The sequence below is a fragment of the Vanessa cardui genome, chromosome Z (assembly GCF_905220365.1).
Source record: "Vanessa cardui chromosome Z, ilVanCard2.1, whole genome shotgun sequence".
Lineage (NCBI taxonomy): Eukaryota > Metazoa > Arthropoda > Insecta > Lepidoptera > Nymphalidae > Vanessa > Vanessa cardui.
In genome coordinates, this window is record NC_061154.1 from 6586194 (window position 1) to 6612654 (window position 26461).

General features: G+C 33.4%; 2 protein-coding genes across 2 annotated transcripts; one reads left to right on the forward strand and one right to left on the reverse strand.

The window, feature by feature from the left end:
• Window positions 1–49: 49 nt before the first annotated feature.
• Window positions 50–15502, reverse strand: LOC124543091 (procollagen-lysine,2-oxoglutarate 5-dioxygenase). The gene is made up of 13 exons (XM_047121130.1): window positions 14966–15502; window positions 13883–14120; window positions 12928–13100; window positions 12174–12341; window positions 11670–11866; window positions 10778–11031; window positions 8587–8811; window positions 5103–5244; window positions 4379–4561; window positions 2685–2789; window positions 1299–1445; window positions 796–910; window positions 50–491 (listed from the first exon to the last, which is right to left on the reverse strand). Exons 1-13 carry the CDS (start codon window positions 15033–15035, stop codon window positions 322–324), a joined length of 2187 nt encoding a protein of 728 aa, XP_046977086.1. The 5' UTR covers window positions 15036–15502; the 3' UTR covers window positions 50–321.
• On the forward strand, window positions 6767–7931 carry LOC124543092 (immunoglobulin domain-containing protein oig-4-like). Its single transcript, XM_047121131.1, has 4 exons — window positions 6767–6916; window positions 6984–7055; window positions 7235–7384; window positions 7724–7931. Exons 1-4 carry the CDS (start codon window positions 6818–6820, stop codon window positions 7880–7882), a joined length of 480 nt encoding a protein of 159 aa, XP_046977087.1. The 5' UTR covers window positions 6767–6817; the 3' UTR covers window positions 7883–7931.
• Window positions 15503–26461: the final 10959 nt, after the last annotated feature.

Here is a 26461-nt window from a genome sequence, read left to right on the forward strand (position 1 = left end):
GTTAAAATATACTAAATAAAGTGTCGTTGTATATTAAAATATTCGATAATAGTACAATCATTTCAAAAAAAATTGTTCATTTAAAAATGCAATATAGAGAGAGAGCCGTAGTCACTTATCATAACTTAAATGCAGTTAACTTAAACCTATCATATATGTATGTTATATCTACTACGCCATTGTTTTATTAGAATATGTTTTAAAGTTAGTATAATATAGGATAATATTAACGAAATATTTGGAACATGCTGTTGGAACAATTCTAAAGGCGTGGCTTGGGATAATTGATGCTATTCAGAATTATTTAAGGGTCAGATAGGTCTATGGGTCTATGAAAGAGATCATGATATATCTGGTGCCTTTCGTGACTCGAAGTCCCTCGTGGAAGTGAGTCAGGCGACCGGGATGCATCAACATCCAACCGAGCTTTGTGTCTTTCACGGAGCAGTTGTATCGAATGAAATTGCAGCCGCCGCCTTCGAAGTCCTTATCTGTTAATAAAAACAAAATTTATTATATATATAACTAAATAATTATTCACTAACAACTACACTTCAGGAAATAGACCGGAACCAACAAAGCATTTATCACTAAAATCAGCGGTGTTTTATAAATATAGTTATATTTTATACATGAAATTAAGTAAACCTGTTTTAGGTTGCTCAATATTAATATACTACTATACTATACTGTCTACTACAATAGTAACGAGAAATTCTTTACGTACATATATCGTAAGAACTAATAAAAGAATTTAGTTCACACCATAAGTTTTGTAACTGAAATTTTACTTACTGGGCGTATTGAGTGCGATATTAATGGTGTACGTGGAAGAGTCGTGGTGAGGACGTAGGGAGGGTTGCTCGTTAGGCCGATAGCGAACCACGAAATTCATGACGGACACTGGCGGCTGAAATACAACGAAAAGTTAATATTATAAATAAATATTACAACAAACAACAACAACAGCCTGTAAATTCCCACTGCTGGGCTAAAGGCTCCCTTTGAGGTCTCCCTTTGAGGAGAAGGTTTGGAACATATTCCACCACGCCGTTCCAATGCGGGTTGGTGGAATACACATGTGGCAGAATTTCTATGAAATTTGTCACATGCAGGTTTCCTCACGATGTTTTCCTTCACCGCTGAGCACGAGATGAATTATAAAGACAAATTAAGCACATGAATCAGCGGTGCTTGCCTGGATTTGAACCTGCAATCATCGGTTAAGATGCACGCTTTCTAACCACTGGGCCATCTCGACTCACTCAGCATCCGTTTGATAAAAAAAAGTAACTTACATTGTGATAGTATCCAGTGAAGACCATTTCCTGCAGGGGCCGGACGTATTCCTTCAAAATGTATAGCCATTGCTTGTCTAAGCCAACTTGCTTCATGTGAATGTCGCGAGTCGGCACTGCCTCGTAGCCGCCCTCCAAGCGTTGATCCTGATGATAAAAATACTTTGTTATTATCATTGAACATCAAACGGCACCCTTCAATTCAAAGCCGGTACGTAGAGTGAGACCTAATAGGCTATTTGACAGGTTTTTAAAATCCATTTTATATTATTTAGTAGAAGTTAAGGAACCCAGTAAAAGTTGTGTTTTTTATTTCTATTACATATTTGCCGAAAAATTTCATATTAAAAATTCCATATTTAAATAGCGCACAAAAACGCTACTTGGACAATATGGCGCTGCAATGGGGTCGGTGACGTCATTTTCCTCTATTTTAATCTGTGGTACATATAGTAGAAAAGCAAAGTTTACAAGAAAGTGACTTCATCATAAGCCCGGCCAATCAGGAGTGTTTTGTGTCACGTGATAAACGTTTGAAAAAATGCATTTTGCAAGTAAGTATTATTTTCAAATTTCTTTAGTAAATAACCATTTTGAAACTCATAATATACACTGATTACAATAATTCACAATTTATTTTTCGCCTTGTCAAATAGCCTATTGCAACCTGGGTTGTCACATAGATCGGGCGGTGTGTATCTGACATTGATAGTTAGTTTCGAGTTTTATCAGGAGCGACGTTCTACATCTACGAAACATCAATAATAACGAGGAGGAATTCATCCGATTACGACGATTTGGAAGAACGGTAAGACTAAACGAACCACCAGACACGACAATTCACTTACTGACCTCTACGCCAAGAGCTTTTCTAGATCATAACAAATTGACTATAACAACAAAATAACAACAGCCTGTAAATTCCCACTGCCGGGCTAAAGGCCTCCTCTCCCTTTGAGGAGAAGGTTTGGACCATATTTCACCACGCAGTTCCAATGCGAGTTGGTGGAATACACATGTGGCAGAATTTCTATGAAATTTGTCACATGCAGGTTTCCTCACGATGTTTTCCTTCACCGCTGAGCACGAGATGAATTATAAAGACAAATTAAGCACATGAATCAGCGGTGCTTGCCTGGATTTGAACCCGCAATCATCGGTTAAGATGCACGCGTTCTAACCACTGGACCATCTCGACTCAAAATTGACTATGTAACCGTTAAAACGTGTGAGGTTTTTCTCAGATAGAAAATGTAGCCTCTCCGTCCAAACACTGTCTGATCTAGGCCAGATAGACCTCTACAATTAAGTAGTCTAAAAGAAAATCAAATCAAAAACATATAAAATATGAAAAATTATATAAGTTAAAAACGATTAAATTATTACCATATTAGATCCATCGCTCCATTCTCCAAAGTCCTCCATGACCTCGATCCATTCGGTGCAGAAGCGCGGAGACATGATTGGGAACCAGTAAACATCGGGGCATGGCTAAAAATACAAATAATACATTTTCTAGTTATTAATCACCTAACGTAACGGTACATTAAGTTTGTCTTGCTAGCTTATGAACCAAAGCTAAAGCTCGTAGACAGGTCTGTAAAAACATTAACATTTTGTATGATTGTTCAAATTCTGAAGTCCAGAGTGAGCCCGAATAATGCAATTGAGTCTACGCGCCCGCTTGCATTAATATTCTGAGTAGTTGTTAAGTGCAGGTGTGATTACGACGCCGCCAGTAATGGCGCAGTAGCGATGTAAGAAGTGGACTATTTATACTCATTGCAAAGCCTATAGATTTTTTTTTTTTATGGTATAGGTTGGCGGACGAGCATATGGGCCACCTGATGGTAAGTGGTCACCATCACCCATAGACAATGACGCTGTGAGAAATATTAACTATTCCTTACATCCAGTGTTGGGCAAATTTTAATTGCAATTAAAATTAAAGATTAACAATTAATTAATTGTTAATTGTTACTAGTACAGTTAACAATTAATCAATTGTAATTGTGTAAAATCACAACTAACAATTATTTAATTGTTAACTGTATTAGTAACAATTAACAATTAATTAATTTTTAATTGTTTTGTTAATTTTAATTAAAAATAACAATTAAAAATACTGCTGTATAATATAAAGCCGGTGTATATAAATATATAAGGTAATACAATATACCCGTGTGGTTCCGAATAGTAGAATAGTGCCCCCCTATCTTTTCATGTAGTTCAATAAATATATTAGCAACAAATAAAAGACTTGAACGAAGACGACGACTTGAAATGTTTTTGTTTTATACCTACGCTGCAGAAATATTTATCAATGCAACTTTATATTATATAATATAAAAATAAACACTTTTTTAGAGCCTTTTACCACATTTTTATTCGTCTGAAGTCTAATACTTATAGCTTAATTTTCCTAAAAATTTACTAATTACATTTTGATATATAAAGTTAATTGTTAGTTTTAATTATTTTATAAAACAACTAAAAAAGTTAATTGCAATTATTTTAATTGTAAGTTGCAATTGACATACGTTAATCAAATTAATTTAATTGCAAGGTGCAATTAAAAGTGTAATTGCGATTAATTTAATTGTAATTAATTTAATTGCAATTACTTTTTTAGTCAATTAATAAATTAATTGACAATTGCTTGATTAATGCCCAACACTGCTTACATCGTCACTGTGCCACTAACCTTTTGAACTAAGATGTTATGTCCCTTGTGCCTGTAGTTACACTGGCTCACTCACCCTTCAAACCGGAACACAACAATACTGACTACTGTTATTTGGCGGTAGAATAACTGATGAGTGGGTGGTACCTACCCAGACGGGCTCGCACAAAGCCCTACCACCAAGTATATTATATAGATGTAGTATAGTAACTATAGATGAAAATGACCGACCACTTACCATCAGATGGAGTGGATTGGGGGATTTAGCTCATCGTAATTCAAATAAAATTGATAAATCGTTGCGTTTATGAAATATGAAGTTTCAACAGTAGATATTAAAAAATGATATGCATTAATTCTTAAATAACAGTAACATAGTTTATAAACAGATACGTACCATGGAATGCTTACGATCTTCAGCAAAGTTATCAGCATATTCCGGGCTGAGGTAGCGTTGCTCCCATTCGATCCTGTTGTCCATGACTTGGTAGACGTCCGGGTTCTTACGGCTGATGTCGAAAGTGTCCGGATTGACGAGATGCCCAAGCTCTCTCTCGTTACTTACATGCATCATAATACCCTATGGAAAAAAAAAATCATCGATGTATTTTGGGCCAATGTATACCAATAATTTTATAACGCAGCCTCGACTTCTATTTTGCTTTTTGGGTTTAACTATTACCACTTAAATTTACAACAAAATCTTAAAACGTATCTTGACATTCTCAACAAAAGAATAGCCAAGGTATTATCGACGATGTGGACGACCTCCGTGGTCGTGTGGTGTGTTTTCATGGGTACGCCACTCTGAGGTCCCGGGTTCGATTCCCGGAAGAGTCGATGTAGATTACCATTAGTTTTCTATGTTGTCTTGGGTCTGGGTGTTTGTGGTACCGTCGTTACTTCTGATTTCCATAACACAAGTGCTTCAGCTTCTTACATTGGGATCAGAGAAATGTATGTGATGTTGTCTCATATTCATATTCAATTATTATCGTGCAAAAGTCTATGCGCAAAAATAGAGGCGCTATCTATGCCCTCACTTGGAATGATATGACATATAAAGGTGCAGAACCAACAGTTTTGCGTGCTTTCTGAGTAATTTATTAAATGAAACATACCCTTTTCCTCAAACTGGCGCAGAATGCCATGTCCGGGTCGAGCCCTTCCTTGATATGGCTGATTTCCTTATCGGTTTTGTCGCGGAAAAGGGAGATATTCATCAAATAGCAGTTAGTTATGAACGGAACATTCCATATGCCACTGTAAGATAAAATATTTCATTTAAATCATTAATTTCTTTGAAAGTAAAGCTATATACATTTATATTAATAAATTAGTAGACGTGTTTTATTTTGTGAACTGTACATGCATGCTTGTTTGTTGCATTGCATGCATTATGTTTTGTATCATACTGGCATTGAAGATATCTGTATCCCCTCCAATTAATTCAGTGGGGACGACAATGGTCAAAGTAAATAATATACGAATGCTGCTATTACAGTAATATGAACTAAGAAAAACATCACTACCTATATGGTCATACGAATCGGAAAATACTGTAGAAAGTTTCTAATAGCTTTCTAATAGTTGAACACATGATGACCAGTGGTTAGAATTAGTCAATCTCAACCCGTGACTGCAGTAACAAATCCAGGCAACCACTAATCATTTGCTTAATTATTTATTACTTATATGTGCACGACGGTAAAGAAAAACTTATAGTAGAAAAATCTGCCACACATGCATTCCAAGTGGATAGGAAAGTGTGGTGGAATAAGATCTAAGCATTCAACCCAACAGAAGAGAAGCCCTTGGTCCATCTATGGAGCCTCTTATTTAAAAGATCTACAATTATGACTTTAACACTTTAAAACCTTTCAAAAAATATTGTTGATTTTGGATTGCCGGAAAGAAGAACTCGAGTGTGGATTCATCAAGTGTGTCAATTACGAAGAGACTAGAACCAACACGTACGTAACTGTACATGTATTGTTACGAGGGTGATTAGGAGCTATTTGTGAACACGACAACGACGACGAACACCCTCGCTGTGACCATCACACAATCGTCTCGCAAGAGAAAATGCGATCAACTGTGAGACAAGTACTCTTGACAACTACTGTTTTGTATATTTTGTTTCATAATATAATGAGACTAAATTTTAGTGTTTTCACATTAAGGATATTTTATACTTTAATAAAAGGATGCCGGAAAAATACAAAACAGAAGAGATGGCACTGTTAGTGGGACCTGAAAGGATTTTTACTTTTGGAACGAGAAACTTTAGAGTAGTCGTAGTACTAAAATAATATTTATGCGACGACCTCCATGGTCGAGTGGTGTGTACACCGGTTTTCATGGGTACGCCACTCTGAGGTCCCGGGTTCGATTCCCGGCCGAGTCGATGTAGATTACCATTAGTTTTCTATGTTGTCTTGGGTCTGGGTGTTTGTGGTACCGTCGTTACTTCTGATTTCCATAACACAAGTGCTTCAGCTACATACATTGGGATCAGAGTAATGTATGTGATGTTGTCTCATATTTATTTTATTTATTTATTTATATATCTTATGATTGTAATATGGTTTGTATAAAAGCAATATTGTAAATAGTTTTGACATAGTTTTTTATAAAATCTCGCGTCCTACGATAGTCCTGTGTATCAATGACCCCTCGAACAATTCAGAGCGTCGCATGAATCGCAAAGGAAATCGCGTTGCTGCTCCAAAGGGGGACAAGGGTCCCCATTAGCTGTGTCATTAGTCAATCGCCGCCAGCCGCAGTAGTTGAGAGACTCTCGGGAAGTTAACACCTTATCCTAATTCGCACAGAAATGTTGCTGAAAAGTGCTGTAGTCGCACTCATTCTCCTGCTCATAGTTTTCGAGTGCGAAGCGCGGCGTGGACGAACACGCTCGAGGACTAAATCCAAGGTGGTATACACGACATTAGATACAGCAAACCGACACACATACCGAACTAACGCCATATTCCCTGCAGGTACAAATCGGTTTGCCGATCACTGGAAAATACAGGGATCCCGAATCAGACCGGTACTACAATAGCAACGATGTGAGTATGGCTGTAGCGAATAATTTTGGATTCAGTTTAAATTGCGTGTTTATTTGTGATAATGCACTTCTTGTAGCGATATTTACCTTTATTGAAATAATGTATCATTTGCTTGGATGCGAAAGGGTCTATTTAAGTAATTGTTGACGCAAACTTATGCCCTATTTATTCTAAAACAGGGCGCTAAAATCCTTCTGGCCTCGCACTTTGACCTTGAATACGTTCTGGGTCATAAAATAGCCTTCCTCTGCACTGCGAAGGGAACGCCGCGTCCGCACATCACTTGGTTCAAAGATGGCGTCGAAATATTTGCTCATCACTACTTGCACGTAATTAAATATTGTTTTATTATTTTCAATTATGATATATTTAAATAATTATTAAACAATTTAATCGAAGTACGAGTAAATAGTTCTAATTCCTGGTTTTACTGATATATATCAACAAGAATTAGATCGAACTTTCTCGAGATTGTTTACTAAGTTTATGAATTTGTACAATTACTTTTTTTTCGCTAAGTAATTCTATCAATATTATGTATATATATTATTCGCGTTAGAATAAAATACGATTCTGGATAATTCACATCACTAGGCCAACTATCTACTATAGATTTGTTGACGTGTATATTAACAAAAGCAATATTGTATTATTTCCATAAATTTCAGATTCACGAATGGTTGATAGATGATGATCGGGTGAAATCTAAAATAGAGATCGATCCCGCTACACAGATGGACGCCGGCGTGTACGAGTGTACCGCGGATAACATGTACGCAATCGACAGGCGTTCCTTCAAAACGGACTTCTCCATTGCATTTGATTGAATCTACATTGTGACCTTACAATACATATACAACTGACTTATGCCGACTATACTCTGTGTTTCATTATTCCCGACCAATCAAAATAATTTTAATAATAAATAAAGCAGATTTGATCATGAAATCTTTATCCTGCTTCAATTAAAAATATTTAAAAAAAGTTTGATTTTTAATTATTTTACAATAATATGTTAATACCTGCTACATATTTTTGGTTAATTTCAAAGGTTGTTTGAGGAATTTCGTGACTTAATTGTATGTATTCACAGCCAATTTCAGAATCATCAAACCACAAAATAATCATGACAGATTTTTGATGAATTTTTTCGACAGATTTCAAATAGTTCAAGATTTATTTATTTATTTATTTAATGCCACACTGTATACATATCATTACAGGATTGTGCCCCAATTCGATATTACAGCACTTAAAAAAAAAACAAATTCAAAACATCTATCCATGTTATAATAATATATGTATATAATACTAAATTGTATATGATATATTCAAAGCAGCAATTATTGTGAGTTCACTCATACTGCAACAAAACAAATCCACTCTGTCTCCTATCGCATTGAGAGTACGTAACGTGCGCGTCAATGGTGCTTCCTTGAACAACTTGATACAGATCTTTCTCCGAATATACGAAAGTTTCATTTTTTCATACAATACAGTTAAAACAAAAAAAAAACGTTTTATAACTTACACAATTTTTCTATTAATGATGTCCATGTAGTCAGAAGAGCGAGCGTAATATCCCTGTGAATTAATAGCGCCCCAGAAGTTAGACCAGGCCTGACCTGGCCGCACCAGCATTGGAGCTATGACGTCATAGCCGGTGGACAGCAAGTAACGGAGCGTTGAAGGTTCTACACGAGCTATACTGTCGACCGAGAACAGATAATCGCAAGCGCTGTTCGCACATCTATCCCTGAAACATAAAAAAAAACATTTATTTTATAATTGTCTTAATGCAGAGATAGACCAGTTATTCGAACGCGTACAACGTTCTATTACTTGGTGGTAGGGCTTTGTGCAAGCCCGTCTGGGTAGGTACCACCCACTCATCAGTTATTCTACCGCCAAATAACAGTACTCAGTATTGTTGTGTTCCGGTTTGAAGGGTGAGTGAGCCAGTGTAACTACAGCACAAGGGACATAACATCTTAGTTCCCAAGGTTGGTGGCCCATTGACGATGTAAGGTAATATATCTTACAGTGTCATTGTCTATGGGTGATGGTGACCACTTTCCATCAGGTGGCCGATATGCTCGTCCGCCAACCAATAACATAAAAAAAAAACTTAACCGATGATTGCGGGTTTAAACGCAGGCCACGCCATTGAATTTTCGTATGCTTAATAGGTATGTATACCTAATTCAGCTCGAACGCGACGTTGAAGGAAAACATCGGAATGAAATATGAGTGTCTTTAATTTCAATGAAATTCTGCCATGTGAACACTAACCCGCATTGGAGTAGCGTGGTGGAATATGCTCCTAACATTTTCCTCAAAGGGGGCTTTAAACCAGTTGTGGGATTTTTTTTTCTGTTATTATTACTAAATTATAATTATAATTTTAATGAATATTTTTTAATATACATTTTATAATAAAAGGCCCATAAAATTCTTACTTCAAACATGTATAAATATAAATTAATATACAGTAAAGCTTTTGTACTATGTATTTCGTATTTAGATAATAAATAAAATATTGTTTGATGAACGATGTATAACAATAAAATGCGTTTATAATCAACGAGTTTCCGGCGGCCAGTTTACACCCACATGCGATCCCCCTCACTCACGGGTGGCAGGTGTACGGTACGCGGTACCGTTCCCGAGATACAAATTAACCTGATATTTTATTATCTATCGCTATATATCGCCAGATTAAATTTTCATCAAACAAACATCCTTCCATTTAAACTTAAAGTATTAATCAAATTTATTACATTTTAACTTCATATATTTTACAAAGTTATACTTCTTTTTAAATAAATATTGAATCTTCACATATTACATATGTGTTGCAGATCTATCGATAGTTGACCTTGAAAATTATTCAGGATACCGATAGTATTATCAATGGTATCTATCGATAGAATTGATAGCTCTCCGTGAACAACGTAATATTTATTGGTAAAAGCGATACTATTTATACTATCGGTAGTATCAATAGTTTTGGACTATCCAAACTAACCTAGGAGGGATAGTCCAAAACTATTAGATCCTAACTAACCTAGAGTCGAGATGGCCCAGTGGTTCGAACACGTGCATCTTAACCGATGATTGCGGGTTCAAACCCAGGCAAGCACCGCTGATTCATGTGCTTAATTTGTCTTTATAATTCATCTCGTGCTCAGCGGTGAAGGAAAACATCGTGAGGAAACCTGCATGTGACAAACTTCATAGAAATTCTGCCACATGTGTATTCCACCAACCCGCATTGGAACAGCGTGGTGGAATATGTTCCTCAAAGGGAGAGGAGGCCTTTAGCCCAGCAGTAGGAATTTACAGGCTGTTGTTGTTGTAACTAACCTAACTACCTAGATTATCAATAGTCTATCGATAGTGGACCATATAGATAGCAACACTAATTTATATATATATAACATGTTGTAGTTGACACAACAGGGACAATTTTAATTTGACGACCTCCATGGTCGAGTGGTGTGTACACCGGTTTTCATGGGTACGCCACTCTGAGGTCCCGGGTTCGATTCCCGGCCGAGTCGATGTAGATTACCATTAGTTTTCTATGTTGTCTTGGGTCTGGGTGTTTGTGATACCATCGTTACTTCTGATTTCCATAACACAAGTGCTTCAGCTACTTACATTGGGATCAGAGTAATCTATGTGATGTTGTCTCATAAACAAACATAACGAATACATACTTGGCTATATCCCTGGCCTCGGCTTCTGATTGGTAATCGGTTGGAGTAATCCTCTTAGCGGTGATGTACTCCCTACTGCGTGCTTGGAAATACTTGTCCACATCAGCCTCGTGGAAATCTACATTGTTATGTACAAAGAGATGGATTTTGTCCTTGGGATAGTTAATTTCGTCAATTTGTTGAAGGAACTCTTCGAGGAAGGGTGTTGGTTGTTCAATAAACACCGACAACATCACTATAGGTAAAGCGTCCTCCTAAAATAAAGAATCAATGAAATTTAATTACATTTATAATTGTTAATTATATAAACAATTCTTCTCATTTTTTTATTAGTGAAACAAAGTATAACATTGACAAAGAGTTATTATTATTACAACACTATTAGAGTAACAATAAGTTTTCATATTGTTAGTCTTCATTTTTAATTAATAGTTTTATAATTTTCTTTTTACTTTTATTATTTTTTTTTCAATTTCATGCATATTCAAATGTATAGTACGACACAAATTAGATGTAGCATCGGAAAATGCAATGGAATGAAAATAAAACCGATTACTGCCGATTTACACAACCAATAGAAATAGCTCCCTATCGCGCCATTCGACGCTATTCGTCGCTATAGATTCACACGTCAGAGAAAACAAGTGCATGTAAATCGACGCGTCAAATTGACGAATATATTAGGTCATATGATATTACAAGTTATTACGTTTGTGTAAAGATCATATTCGCATGAGAAATAAATATTGATAATTTGGGATAGTGTACTTATTTCGGATGTGATCGGTTTTACGAATCTTGCCGATGCGACATTTAAGTTGTGTCGTACTATAATGAACTTCTATGATAATAATTGTTTTTTAAATTTATTAGTAACATCAAAATAGTTTACCTTCAACTCGATCCTTTTCTCCTTGCACAGCACACAACCTTTATTAACCGACCAAGACTTTGCCAAGTAATTTGAGAAATGGTTAAGCATCAGCTTGGACGGTCCGTTTCCATGCACGATAAGAGGCCGCTCATTGAACGCCTTGTTTATAATATAAGGCCACTCTTCGGTGGAATTGAACACAAGCTCGACGTCAGCTAAAAGTATTTAAAAAGTTATAATATTGGAATAAAGACCTTTTTGCATGGTTCATTGATCAAGAAAAAGTTATTCATCCTGGATATTGCGAGGTCTTGTTCTATATATTTTATGATCCATCAGCAATATTGATATTAAGTGTCAAATAATCCATGTTAGCATGAAAGTTAAATAAAAACATGGAAAATTCCAGCAATGGTGTCAATGACTGTCATCATAGATATAATTAATCTTCATTTATCACATAATATATTACAAACAATGCCTTTTTAATTTATAGAAGGAAAATAATTAATGTATACTTACATAATGCACCATTTAAGTTTAGAAATAGGGTGCATTTACTGTCTAGTCCCATTTCATACATCTTCCTGTATTTTTCTTGTATATAAATTTTTGTATAGAACAACTGATCATCATCCTGGTTGCTGATTTTATTGGTTGAAAGAATTTTTAAAACTTCTTGTAAATAACCTGCATCGATAAACAACATATATAAGTAAATTATAAAATATTTGTCAATACATAATGATATAAAAAAATTAATTCTGATTATATATATATTATGATCATTTAAAAGTGGCTGTATCATTTTTTTTTAAGCAATCTAAAATTTGTGCACATTGCCAATTTATTATCAGTTCTTGGTAGATCCTTTCCAAGCTTATGTTCATAAAAACAAGATTAAACCTGAGATTATAGTAAACTGAACAAGTTATGTAAATAATGTAGACAGTACTAAAAGTAAGGTAGTAAAATACTATATAGTATATACTATTATACTTATACTATAATAGTACTATGGCAACAATGATCACAATTGATTGCTGTGATAATAATATTCCATTCATATAACATTCTCACTACATACTTGTTACAACCAAATTATATTTGTTTGATTACAAATTTCATTGTTAAAGATATTATGAAAACATTTCAAAGATAAATGTAATCGATTTTTAGTCATCAATGGTGGTAATGTTTCCATAACATTATCATTTTAAATATATATTTAATTACATATATGTATACTATGTTTATTATTTGAAAATTGATTTACCGATGAATGCACCAGAGTTCAAAAAGGCATTGCTTGAGCTATTGTCGGGATAATGTTTAGCCAGTTTAGGATCAGGCCAGCAGAAGGGTTCCGCAGAGAATAGAATACGACGTTTTGTCTTCTTGAACCTCTCAACAATTTCGTCAATAGTCCCCAGAAACATAACATCGTAACTACAAGGAAACAAATTTTTATAACATTCTATAATAAAAAGAGCATAAGAGAACAATAAATAGAATTGAAATGAGACAATTAATGCGTTACTTTTCTGATAAGCAGGTCAGTTACCTAATTGAAGCAGACATCTTGTTGCTGTATGTGGGTCAGAATGTTACACAGACATGGTGCACTCTTAATACTTCTTAATTTATATGTATGTTAATATATAGTAATGGTTCTCCCATATAGAATAAATTGTCTATTCATTGACTTTAATACATACCAGTAACCATGTGTGGTTACAGGAATAATAGTGAAATTTGATACATTATTAAAGTAGTCTTTTATGTATTTTATAAAGCTATGTAACTTATATGATCAAATAATTTGTACATTTTTTTATTATTTCTAATGTTAATTTCGTTTTTTTTTATTAACAAAAAAATAATTGTAATAGTATAAAAATTCCATTGTTTACTATTTCTTATATTAAAAACTTATTCTTATAAACTGCCTCATAACCTATTACTGTGATAAGTAGTATTTTTTAGAACTATCTTTAGATGCTCCTTTGACCTTATGTTAAGTAAATGATAAAAATAATGAATTATTTTCAAACATTAGTTTTTCTTATAAATAATATTATCCTTATGATTTTGCATTTCAATAATTACATACTAAATATCAAATTTCACTATGGATAAAATACTTTAATTCACTTTTTCTAGCATCTGATCCACTTTACAGAATTTATTTTACTAAGATTATGTGGTTGATTTTATAAGAGCAAACTTACCTGTCCGTGAAAAGGACAATTGGTTCCTTTTTTTTGGTGTTTATTTCGAGAGATTCAAGTTTTTTCTTCAGTAAATTGACTTTTTGACCACCTCCCAGGCCCTCCATACTTCCCCCTTCCCACTTTTGTCCCATGCCAAGAACTTCAACTTTAATTCCATACATTTTTGCAGATCGGAGATACCGTTGTAGGCCATGGTTATCTTCAGTTGCTACGGTGAACACCAAAACCTCTGGACCTGTGAAATGTAATCAATAAGACTTCTCAGTAAAAAAAGATTATAAAATTGTTGTATATTTTATATAAATTAATATAATTACTAGATAGTATAAATTAATATAATTACTAGCAGATGCTTTGATACATAAATTTTATTTTTATTTTTTGTAACAGCATATTTAGTTTTAAAGACCATATTTTTACTATTTAAGAATTAAATTAAACATGTCTATAATTATTACAGTTCTTACACTAGTTATCTTTCAAAAATATTTTTAATTTGCTTATACATAAATTATATTTGATATTATCGCATTCTAAGCATCTATATATTTATTGCAAATTTCTCAGTAAGGGTTGTTAACAGTTGCATGAAGATATTTGACTTATTTGACTTACTATTAACTATGTGATGTTATATCTTAGGTTTTTCAACACTTATGTTTTTTCAGGAAAAGTTGTAAAACTTAAAAAAGCTAACATTTATACATGAGATAAATTTGCTAAACTTCAATATGAATTACATGTAATATGAGTGCACTTTAATTTGAAATCACATTATACTTTTAGGTTTTTACTGTATTAATGTAATATTTGATTTGAATTATTTGATAATAACATGGACTTCTTCGCATTGCTGCCATCTCACATTTTAAATACATAATAATTAGACATAATTTGGAATAAACTTAATTTGAGTTTGAGCTTTCAATGGAGTATTTAACTTGATTGATATTAAATTTTACACAAAAAAATAAATTGGGAGTGATAAGAAATATAAATTAATTAATTATATTATTTTTTTTTAATTTAAAACAAATTTTTAAGAATTTACGCCAGCTTAAAAAATTAATTAATACTTACTTTCAGAAGTTCCCGCCACTTTACTAGCAAAAATGAGAAATAGGCAGTGTACGAGCAGAAATGCGTTCATATTTCTAGATTTATCGACGAGCACAAGTTCAATGGACTTCAGTTAATGAGTCCGCGGCTCATAAAATTGGGACCGGTGGCTGCAACGTTCGTAATAAAACGTTTTATATCGCCCCACATAGGCGGTACCGCTTCCGAGCCGATAAGCTCCAACAGTGGTGAAACGTCACCCAAATACTAAGATAAAACACGCTTCCTCCCGTTGGACCATGTGTATTGTGTTGCTATGAGATCATCACGCATATGGTTTTATATATCAAATAATCAACGCACTCACACAAGTGAATGTTGCATCAACTTAAGTTTGATTGTTATTAAACGTTCGCACGCAATTGATATTGGAAGCAAGCTAACTAATTGCAAACAATGTCGTTTAATTTTAAATATTCACATTGGCGGGCCGCGCGCAAAAATTAAACTGAAAAATTAAACTTTTTCGTTTACTATGTTTACTTTATAAAATGTGTCAAAAATAGAACTACCAAAACAATTTAATATTGAGTTAATATAAATACTGTCTGTATAAAATCTAATAAAATAAAATAAAGATTTTGCCAACACGCAAGCTTCAAACCTTCAGTCACTAATTCACATTACAAAATACAAATACAATATTTATGTATTGAGCTTGAGCTTGACGTAATGACGTATACTGAGTGATGTACGCTGTATACTCGAGTAGTAAGTTTTTAATGAATTCGAGCAGGATTAAAGTAATCGAATAATGAAAACTCGAGTAAAGATTTTATTCGAGATATTGATAAAAATTTATTTTTGTTAATTTGATTGATTTGTATTCAAGGTTTGTTTAATGATTGTTGCCTCTTTGTTGGTGCAATAAACATGGTATTATATTATAATCAGAACCAAAATTTACCATCGAATATTATTTGCAATCATCAAATTATATCGACTCATATCCTAGTCATAAATTCATAAAAATTAGTATTGAAACATCGATAATACAGTTGGAGCTTAGATTCTTGACTTGTTCTTGAATAGGCTATTTGACTGGTTTTTAAAATCCATTTTACATTATTTAGTAGAAGTTAAGGAACCCAGTAAAAGTAATTTTTTTATTTCTAGTACATATTTGCTGAAAAATATCATCTTAATAATCCATCGCGCAAAAACGTTACTTCGATAATATGGCGCTGCAATGGGGTCGGTGACGTCACTTTCCTGTATTTTAATTTGTGGTATAGTATAGTATAATAAAGTAAATAAATAAAAAAAAAATGTTTATTTCTGTAACTTATACCTAGATACAACAGATACAGCTAGGGAGCTCCTTTTAAATAATGATATATATAAAGTAGACAAGCAAGGTTTACAAGAAAGTGACTTCATCCTAAGCCCGGCCAATCAGGAGCGTTTTGTGTCACGTGACAAACGTTTGAAAATTTTTTTGAATAAACTAAGTATTATTTTCAACTTTCGTTAGTAAATAACCATTTTTAAACTCATAATATACACTGATTACAATAATTCACAATTTATTTTTCGCGTTGTCAAATAGCCTACTGAATGATTATGAACCGTTCAGGCCATTCGGATTCATATTTGGTTAATTGTTGAACATCAATCACCAACGAACAATGGCCTACGCAACGAAGACGATGGCAGTTGTGTCGACAATTGTAAAAGCGGATGGATGTTCGACTAAAAACATTAAGCTTCGTGAATTCAACGGAGCTCCTACTTCATTGGAAGCAGCCTGGATTTGAAGCCTCTTATTGTATGAAAGTTGAAGACAGGAGGACATTTACTTTGGGTATGGTCTCGCCAGGTTAACAGCACTGGTAAGCAGATCGGTATACTGTTACCGGTTTCTCAAAGAGGGCAACATCGTCTCTAAATGCCTCAGCACTATCAAGCGAAGCCAGCGATGCTGAATTTGTAGCGAAAGTGACTCCAAGCAAAGCACAGGTGTATGCTTTTAAGTCTATTTTTGTACAGTGACCTAAGCTGTCCAGCCGCCGATTATCGCAACATAAATAGATGCTACAGAATAAATTGCTATAAAACGGGGTGTCTTCGTTTGTTCAAGACCAAACGGCAACTGACACGTATTATTCAGAAGGTGTCCTAAATTGCAAAAATTCATAGAGCTATCCCATTCGTGGATGTTATATTGTCAATATTATTGAGTGAGCAAGGAATAATGAAGTAAATCCCTTTCCAAAAATAATCCCAAAACGGACTAGTGAGCTGCATCCGAAGCTGTTTTCCCCATCCATTGTTCCTCCTGGTGACTTCACTGTCCATATCAAGGCTGAGCGTCTGATAATAACTTGAAATATAGCGTGGCTTGAAATATAGAGGGCACTAGTTTTTGCGAACATCACATAACGGGATCACATCAAGGCCTCACAACAGATTATATTCAGAGTCATATAATAAATTAAAACATTAAGTTTTATTATCTGAGAGGTTATATTCTAAGAGTTATAAACAGATGGATTAGGTAGTAAGCATCTAATAATGCTTGAAATGAGTGATGGATCTAATCTTATACTAAATTTGAAATTTGATCAATATTTTAACACTGAAAGCTTTATTTCCTTTATAGGAAATAATATTTTTGTGAAAATCTGTCACTTGTATATTTATTCGAAAACTTACACCGGAGTAGTATAAAATACATTACTTTTATACTTTAATGTTATTTGTTTAAATAATACTATATATAGATGTACACTACAAGATAATAAGTGATTCTAGTGGTAGAGGAACCACCACAAAAAAAAATCGTTTGGCTTTTGTTTTCCATAAGATTTTTTTTTGGTTTTAAAGCCACATTATAACTATTTGATTACTTCTCATGAGTTAAATTAAGTTTTTACTTCGTGGTGTTATGGTTAAATTACATTATAAAATAAATAGTATAGTCATCGAATATCAAAATACATATAAACATTTTCATTCTTGCAAAAATACTTTATTTTTTAATAATTATAGGCTCCCTCGGACTACGAGCAGAGAAAGTACAGCTACTTTGTGCAGTGTATAGAGGGCGCAGCGATGCTGTTACTTAGTTATTCTATTGGCCGCTAGGAGTGCTATCTAGCGAAATGTGGAAAACCGCGTTTTCTTTGGACTTCAAAGTCGATGAACTTAGTTATAAAAATTTGTACTGACCATTTTACTTCATCTGCATTTTCAACCGACTTCAAAAAGGAGGAGGTTATCAATTCGTCTTTTTTTCTTTTCTTTTTTTTTAACTTTGTCATTTCGTTTAACTGGGTGGACCGATTTTGATGTTTTTTTTTTTGTTTTAAACCTAGTGCTTCCCGTGTGGTCCCATTTTAATTTTATCCTGTTCTGATGATGGTATCCATATGAAAATGATATAAGAATTAAATTTGCATTATCCATGTGCGAGATAAATAGGTAAATAAACTCAAAATCACGCCAACCAATTTTGATGACTCCGGCTCCAAATATAACAATAACTATAACTATGTTATGTAATCGTAAATAGTCTTTTAAGTAGTCTAATATTGTTCATTTCGTTTTACTTAGAAGGACTCTAAAAATATGCTGAATACGCAATTATTTTTATTACTTTCTAGTGCATTTTCATTTGTTTTAAAAAAGTGTTTTGTTTAAAGTTGGTTTTTCTTTTTGTTAAAATTTTTATTTATCGCTTAAACTTTATAAAAGTATCCCATAGTTGACAAATAGTGACGTAACTTGGCTGTATTTTAATATGTGGTACATATAGAAGACAAGCAAGGTTAACAACCAAGTGACTTGATTAGAAGCCCAGCTAATCAGGAGCGTTTTATTTCACGTTACAAACGTTTAAAATAATGCAATTTTATTTATGCATAAATTTGAATAAATTAAGTATTATTTTAACTTTAGTTACCAAATTACAATTTTTAAACTTATAATATAATATATTGACTAATTACAAAAATTTACACTTTATTTTTCGCATTGTCAAATAGCCTATTTTCCTCACATTGTAGATTAAATATTGTTGCATGTATTTTAGTTTTCGAATAGACGATACATTCTAAAGAACAAACTGTGTTGTCTGTATTATGAGTGAATCTAAGAATTACACACATTCTAAGTGTGGCAGACTTTTCCGTAAGCCTTTTTAAGACCTATTTCTAGTAAGTTATTTTCATATATACCCGAAAGTTAAGCCAGCGTTAGCCATGTGCCACAGGTCCGTATTTAGGGGAGGCAACCGGGGCAACTGCCCTGGGGCCTCCACATGAGGGAGCCACGTCAGTTTTCAGCGAGTTAACAAATACCGAGATATACTAATGTTACTAATACCATACCAAATTATAATAATGTTACTACTTAATATTTTAAAAGTTACCGATAAAAGTTAATAGCTGACTGATTGAAATAAAAAAATCTAATTAATTCATAATAATATGATTATTAGGGTATTTACGCTATTGTTTGTCTAGGGCCCCCACTGCTTTGTGGCCCGGGGGCTTCCAGACCTTTAAATCCGACTCTGATGTGCCATATGCAATCAATGGATTGATTGGTATTAAGTTCTTAAAAAGAACGGCGTTATACGACGCGAAGTTTATACTGGGTATTTATTGAAAAGATTATATATAGGTATAAATGATGCTTCATTTCAACCAAATCATTATTATTAGTATGTAAGCATATAGATATGTGAGAATATCGAAAATAATTAATTCAATTTTTTTTTTATAGTTCATTATATAATGTATAGATTTGGCATCGCGTTCTTTTCAGTTATTTTATGAGTTTTGAAGCGTATTTTTTACAATTTCTTTGTTATTGAACCATTTCAATTTATGGGCATATTTGCTATATTATATGGATCTTTATAAAAAAAATCAAGCAGACAATATTTCAACTTTAGTGTCGAAACAAATAATCAATAAAGCTTTAAAGAAATGTAAAGCGAAATTGTCAATACCGTGATATACAAAGGAATATCTTCGCTTAACAGTTCAGCACTCGCTTATTGCATATAATGAACGCTACTATTATATTTAGAATTATTAAGTCTTAGTCACAATTGTAACGCTTTTCCGAAACGCGATTCTTCATTTATTATAGGTTTAGTAGTTTTTTTTAGTTAGAGTATAAAAAGCAGGTCACATCTTTTTTTTAAATAGATTGCGTGATTCGTATTTTTATATTAATAGTAATATCAGGGGTAGATATCTACCCCAACGTCAAGGAAGTATTACTTTAAGCGTGTAAACGCCTAAGAAAAACTTCCACGACGTCGAAGATTCTTCTTTACTTCACGTAAAAAACGCAAAGCTTTGCGGTAGCAGTGGTCCTGGGTGGCGTGGCGTTAACGATAAATCTTGCCATCGCCAGTCAACGCGTTACCCTGGGAGGCCTTTAGGGGGACACAATTACACCAGTGTATTCTTCTCAACATGCAGGCGATCTTCGGCAGGTGGTGAAGAATATTTTTCTTACATGGAGCCAGATGGTAAGAGGAGAGGAGAGAGAGATGCTGCGGGGTCTAACATGGTTCAACGTTGAGTAACGTCACGATGGGGCTGGTATCGGGTAAGCGTTCAGTAAGATCTGCCTGTTAGGCCTTTGGATAGCATCTCTAAAATCACTCTTCAAATTGCCGAAATGCGTTGATTCACCCGGCTCGCATGTCTTTGTTAATGACAACAACGTCAAGATAACCAGGATAATATCTAGTTCTCATCCTGAACGTATTCTTAAGCTTTGTTCACTTTGAGCACCAGATCAAGAAAGTGGCAGGAATAGCACATATTGCTACCTAATCTCGGAGTACCGAGAACACTTTCTGCCCTTAGACTTATCGGTGGATGTAGACTTGAGGGTCTAACAGCAGTGTCTCAGTCGGTATGGAAAAGGCGTATCTCGTTTGATTGCGCTTGAGATATTGAAGCGATGGAAACAATGGAGATCTCTGGCAACGTAGCGCGACCGAATCTCCGCGAGGAACGTTACGCGTGCAAACGATTCAAAATAAAAATCAATGTATTCAAGTAGGCTTTTACAAGCACTTTTGAATCGTCATTTTACAATTAAGTGAAGCTATCACCGGTTCGGAAAGTAGATTCTACCGAGAAGAACCGGTAAGAGACTCAGTAGTTACTCTTTTTCAACATTTAAGCCGCCTTATACTCGTTTGAACCAGATTTATATTAGTTGTTTGGTTTACAAAAATAATGACTTTTCTTAGCAAGTTTTCCAGGCCTTGTTATAGTACGACACAGCTTAGATGTAGCATCGGCAAATTCAATAAAACCGATTACTGCCGACTTTCACAACCAATTGGAATTGCTTCCTATCGCGCCATTCGACGCTATTCGTCGCTAAAGATTCTCGCGTCAGTTTAACCAGAGAAAGCAAGTGCATGTAAATCGACTTGACAAATTGACGAATACTTATATTAGGTCATATGATATTAGAAGTTATTACGTTAGTGTAAAGATTAAAAATTTTACCGATACTACTATACCGGCGTAGTATTTCCATGTATATCATCATATATATATAATATAGGGCAAATCAAAATATCATTTTATTGGTATCCCTAGCAAAAACGAGACATTTTAGGAGTCATTCAAAATATTTTAATGGATATAAATAAGAAACACTTTTCAAACTCGTTTCTAAAATGGATTTTCAAAATTTAACCAGAAAACAAATCCGCTCTAAAAACTAAGGTTTTGGTATTATAAATTCGCAATTAAACATTTTTTTTTTAATTTAATCCACACATCTGTGTGTATGTAGCACGAAACTGTTTTAAAAAAAGAATGATGAACTTTGTGAACACTAATGTTTACGTTACACAAACATAACTTATTATAAAACAATAACATAAAGTGTTTTGATAGATTTATAACTAATTAATTATTCAGTCGCATCATTTATTAAACAAAAAAATAATATATTAAACTATGTATTAAATGCTCTTTTTTATTTAGCGCAATTTTAATAAATACTGCCAATATCAACCTGTTTACATAATTTAAATATAATCATTACAAAAAATAAAATTCACAATCGCAAAGCGAATAAATACTAGAAAATATTAAAATTATAAGTATAATATAAAAATAAACAAATTACCCTCGATAAATTCCTTTAATATGGCACAGAATCGGTTTTCATTCATCATACAATATTCTTCACATTGTACTGGGCTCAGTCGCGAAACGTTGATAATAACAAATGTCCAAAAGATCCCGACAACGGGCAGGAGCTGTGGCGTTGGGCGCATCTTGCTCCCCGGATACTCAAAACGCGACTGCATTTTCTCCCGCTCGCCGCTATGAAATTGATTACAGCCTGAGTGACAGTACACGCCAGGTATATACACTAATGTCGATCAAAGCAACTACATCGAACCGTGAAATGAAAGTCTTTAGCAAAAACACCTCGATTCAAGTATTTTAATAAAAATAAAATTGCAAAAACAAATACAAAAATAAAATAAATATTATTTTAGCCTTTGCCAAATATTATTAGTCGTTATCGCAATATATTACCATCAATTTCATTCAAATCAAATTAAATCAATTTTAAAACTACTAACTTACAATTATAAAAACAAATCAAATCAAAATAAACTTTATTCAAGTAGGCTTTTACAAGCACTTTTGAATCGTCATTTTACAATTTAGTGAAGCTACCACCGGTTCGGAAAGTAGATTCTACCGAGAAGAACCAGCAAGAGACTCATTAGTTACTCTTTTTTAACATTTAAAAAATACAAAGTCATGTTAGAAAAATACAATTATTTAAATAAATATATCCTGCTTGGAACAAACACACAAGTATTAACTACACGCTTTTTTATCATCTATAAAATCTTGTATCAAATAATTTGCTTTTTCTACCAATGTATTTAAACAAAAAAAAATACAAAAAATTAAATAATTATTATTTTACCCTTTGTCAAATATTATTATTAGTCGTTATTGCACTATATTACTAGAAATGTCAATCAAATCAAAACAATTTTAAAACTACTAACTTACAATAAAGCGTTTTTAAATCGTAGATATTTAAATAGGTACTACCAAATTAACGGATTTACAATGCTGTTTTCTACTTTAATTTGCGTCCTATGATTGATCCCGATATACAGATTTTTTTTATAAAAAGTACTCATTTAATGAATAAATATAAATATAAATGTCATGTACATACATTCACTGATTATATTTCCAATCGAACGCATATTATTTTCTTATGTGTACTTTAATATACTCGGTCCTCACTCTGATAAGACACAAAACTATGCAAAGCTTAATTTAATCATAAGTGAGAAGTTTCGCTCGTGTCTAAGTAACATGTACCTACTTAATTAAGAACGCATTCATCTCTTATATAATAAAGGCAAAAGAAGTATATATACATTAATTAGAATTATATTAAATAATATAATAATGTAATTGAAATTTAGTCTTAGCCTATAAAATAAATCGTCCATAGTACAGATTCGGCATCTGTAACCGTTATCCGCGATCTACTTCACGTTACGCTTGAAAAAACTTCGACAAAAGTACACTTTGTCAGCGTAGAATCGTGAATTCAAAAATAAAAGAAATTTGATTGAGTGAAAGTTAGATAGCGGGTCGTTCCACATCAATAGAGTTTTCTTTGCAACTTGCCATTTTTTTTCTTGTTACCTATTAATGAATTTTTTTGAATCCATTCGCTCAGTGAGATACTACCTAGTAGACTACCTAGTAGACTACTACCTGTATAAATGTAGTAAGAGCTAGATAGAGGTGCGATTTTTTTATCATAGTGCACTGGTATACGCTAAATGTAAATATAGTAATTAGTAAGACACACTTTCTTTTTTTTTAATTACATATTGTAGGTATCTAGAGACAAATAATTTAATGTACATTCGAAATTAAGTGACAAATATCATTCACATATTAAGAAGTCAGGCTTTCATCTACATTTCTCAAACATAAGCTTCTTCATGTTCATATAAAATGCATACGCAATGAAACTCTTTTACCACGAGTGTTTAATTTTCACAATTAGTCTTATCATTTATATCACGATGGTATGCAGAGTGAGTGATTTAGAAATGGTTTGTAAAAAAAACAATTTAAATAAAGAAAAGCGAAAGTGTAAGCCTCCATTTAGCTACTGTCTACTTTCTCCTTATTTGCTAGGTGATTGTTTGTACATAAAAATATCATTGAAACAAATATAAATTTGACAACTGCTGGGCATTTTACTTCCTAGATACAAGTTTGATTTGTCTTTATCAACATAGCGAGCATCCAAATCCCTTCCTTTTACCTCTTGCAGATTAGTTTTTTGCTCTCCGTGATTAGTGTAATTTTCTTAAGAAATAATCTTTTTTACTTGATATTCCAAAAATCCTGCAGATTTAGTTTTCTACACTCAGGGTCTGCTTCTTATAAGTGGTGCCCACATACCCTTACCAGTGATGGACCAAATATAAAAAGATTATGATTGTTATTAGTAACTGGAAATGCGTTATAAATCGTCGTTTTTTCTTATTTCTTTGTATGCCATATTGATTTCATTTTCATCTTTCATATCTCTCTCTCGCGGTGGCGTAACGACCATACTCTTTATTTTATTTATTCTTTCTAAACTGTATATTCTCGGAATAACTTTTTAATTTATTTTACATTTTTTCATATCCACAATCTTGCTTCAAGCCAGACAGCTTAAACAATAATGTTTTCGCGACTTTTTTATGTTTTAACTTCGTTTTTATATTTGTATATTTAAACTAAATACTGTATTATGTTTTTTAAGTGACTAGAGCGGGAATGAAATTATACAGAACATATTATAGTCCTTGTGTGTGTGTACAACACACACGAACACTTCGTATTTGTACCCCTCATTCTCATATCACATAGTAAAACCATTGAGCATACCAAACCTAATCTTACACCAAACTACTATCCCAATAACTGTAGTGTAATATAAAAAAAAAACTTATTACGACTTCTTTGTCAGTGGTATATTATGGTAATGCCTACCCAATACATCGTCTCATAAGATGACCCGTTTTCTGACAAGTTCCTTTCATCACAAACCAACAACGTCGCGGACTATGCACGGACAATTGTTTCAATAACATTATTCATTATAAATTTTTATAAATAAAAAAAAACCGCCTTCAAAAATTAACTAAAAAGAAAAAAATAATCAGTTACATCCATATCCAATTTACGATTTTTTAATCACCTCTCAAAGTCGGTGCCAACATTGCTATATATGCATATAGGTACATAATACATACATACAAAAACTAAATCTATTTATTGTATAGATGACACCATTAGACAAACCTTACTATCGATACAAATTAAATGATTTCAATATAGGAATTTATTTACTTTGTTGGCACCGCCTTCAAAAGGTGATTAAAAAATCGTAAATTGGATATGGATGTAACTGATTATTTTTTCTTTTTAGTTAATTTTTGAAGGCGGTTTTTTTTTATTTATAAAAATTTATTTACTGCTTTTCAGTGTTGTTTTGTTATTTATAATTACAATTGGTAGTGTTTGTCATTCACTTTAATGCCGTTAATCATTGAGGAGTTCTCCTGGTAGTCCACCATCAGCTAGACTTCATCATAGGCATGTTTACTAACATCAATTGCTTGACGACTATCTTAAAGAAATAGAACTAAGCCCGTAAAATAGTTACTTACTAATAGGTTCTGATTACTAGTTAGTAGATAAATAAGTATATATAGGTGCGTGCTGCGTCACCACAGATGAGCGCCAATAAAGTCAGTGCGTAATGAGCTACAGCGCGTTTCACTTGTGTCCTATATCTACCAGTGGCGACGAGGATGGGATAAGGTAGTTATTCCAGAAAATTTACGTAAACACATATTATTAGAATTACACAAGTCACATTTAGGTATAGTAAAAACTAAGGCGGAGGCCCGTTCTAGATTTTGGTTTCCGGGAATTGATGGAGCGATAGAAAAAATGATCGGAGATTGTTCAACATGCATTAGTATGCGGCAATCGCCACCCCGCGCTCCGCCGGCGCCCTGGCCGTATCCGACACAACCATTCAATAGAATTCATATAGATTTCCTTGGACCAATTCAGAATAAAATGTTTTTTGTAATAGTTGATGCTTACAGTAAATGGGTTGAGTGTTTTAATATGAATAACAATATAACATCGGGATCGGTTATTAGTAAATTATGTGAATTCATGTCTAGGTTCGGGGTACCTCAAACAATCGTGAGCGATAACGGCACTTCATTTACATCTGAGGAGTTTAATGCATTTTGTAAATTAAACGGAATATGTCACTTGACCTCGCCGGCATACCATCCCTCCAGTAACGGCCAAGCAGAGACTTATGTTAAAATAGTGAAAAAGGGCATAAAAACAGCTTTGTTGCTAGGTGAAAATGCGCAAGATATGAATA

What these genes read in the sequence shown, in the direction of transcription:
- LOC124543092 (XM_047121131.1), top strand. Translation starts at nt 6,818, where the DNA reads ATGTTGCTGAAAAGTGCTGTAGTCGCACTCATTCTCCTGCTCATAGTT. An exon ending in GCTCGAGGACTAAATCCAAG is followed by an intron (nt 6,917 to 6,983) that starts GTGGTATACACG and finishes TATTCCCTGCAG; the next exon opens with GTACAAATCGGTTTGCCGAT. An exon ending in GGTACTACAATAGCAACGAT is followed by an intron (nt 7,056 to 7,234) that starts GTGAGTATGGCT and finishes ATTCTAAAACAG; the next exon opens with GGCGCTAAAATCCTTCTGGC.
- LOC124543091 (XM_047121130.1), bottom strand. Translation starts at nt 15,035, where the DNA reads ATGAACGCATTTCTGCTCGTACACTGCCTATTTCTCATTTTTGCTAGT. An exon ending in GAACTCTGGTGCATTCATCG is followed by an intron (nt 12,342 to 12,927) that starts GTAAATCAATTT and finishes TTATCGATGCAG; the next exon opens with GTTATTTACAAGAAGTTTTA. An exon ending in GGAGCGATGGATCTAATATG is followed by an intron (nt 1,446 to 2,684) that starts GTAATAATTTAA and finishes TTTTATCATCAG; the next exon opens with GATCAACGCTTGGAGGGCGG.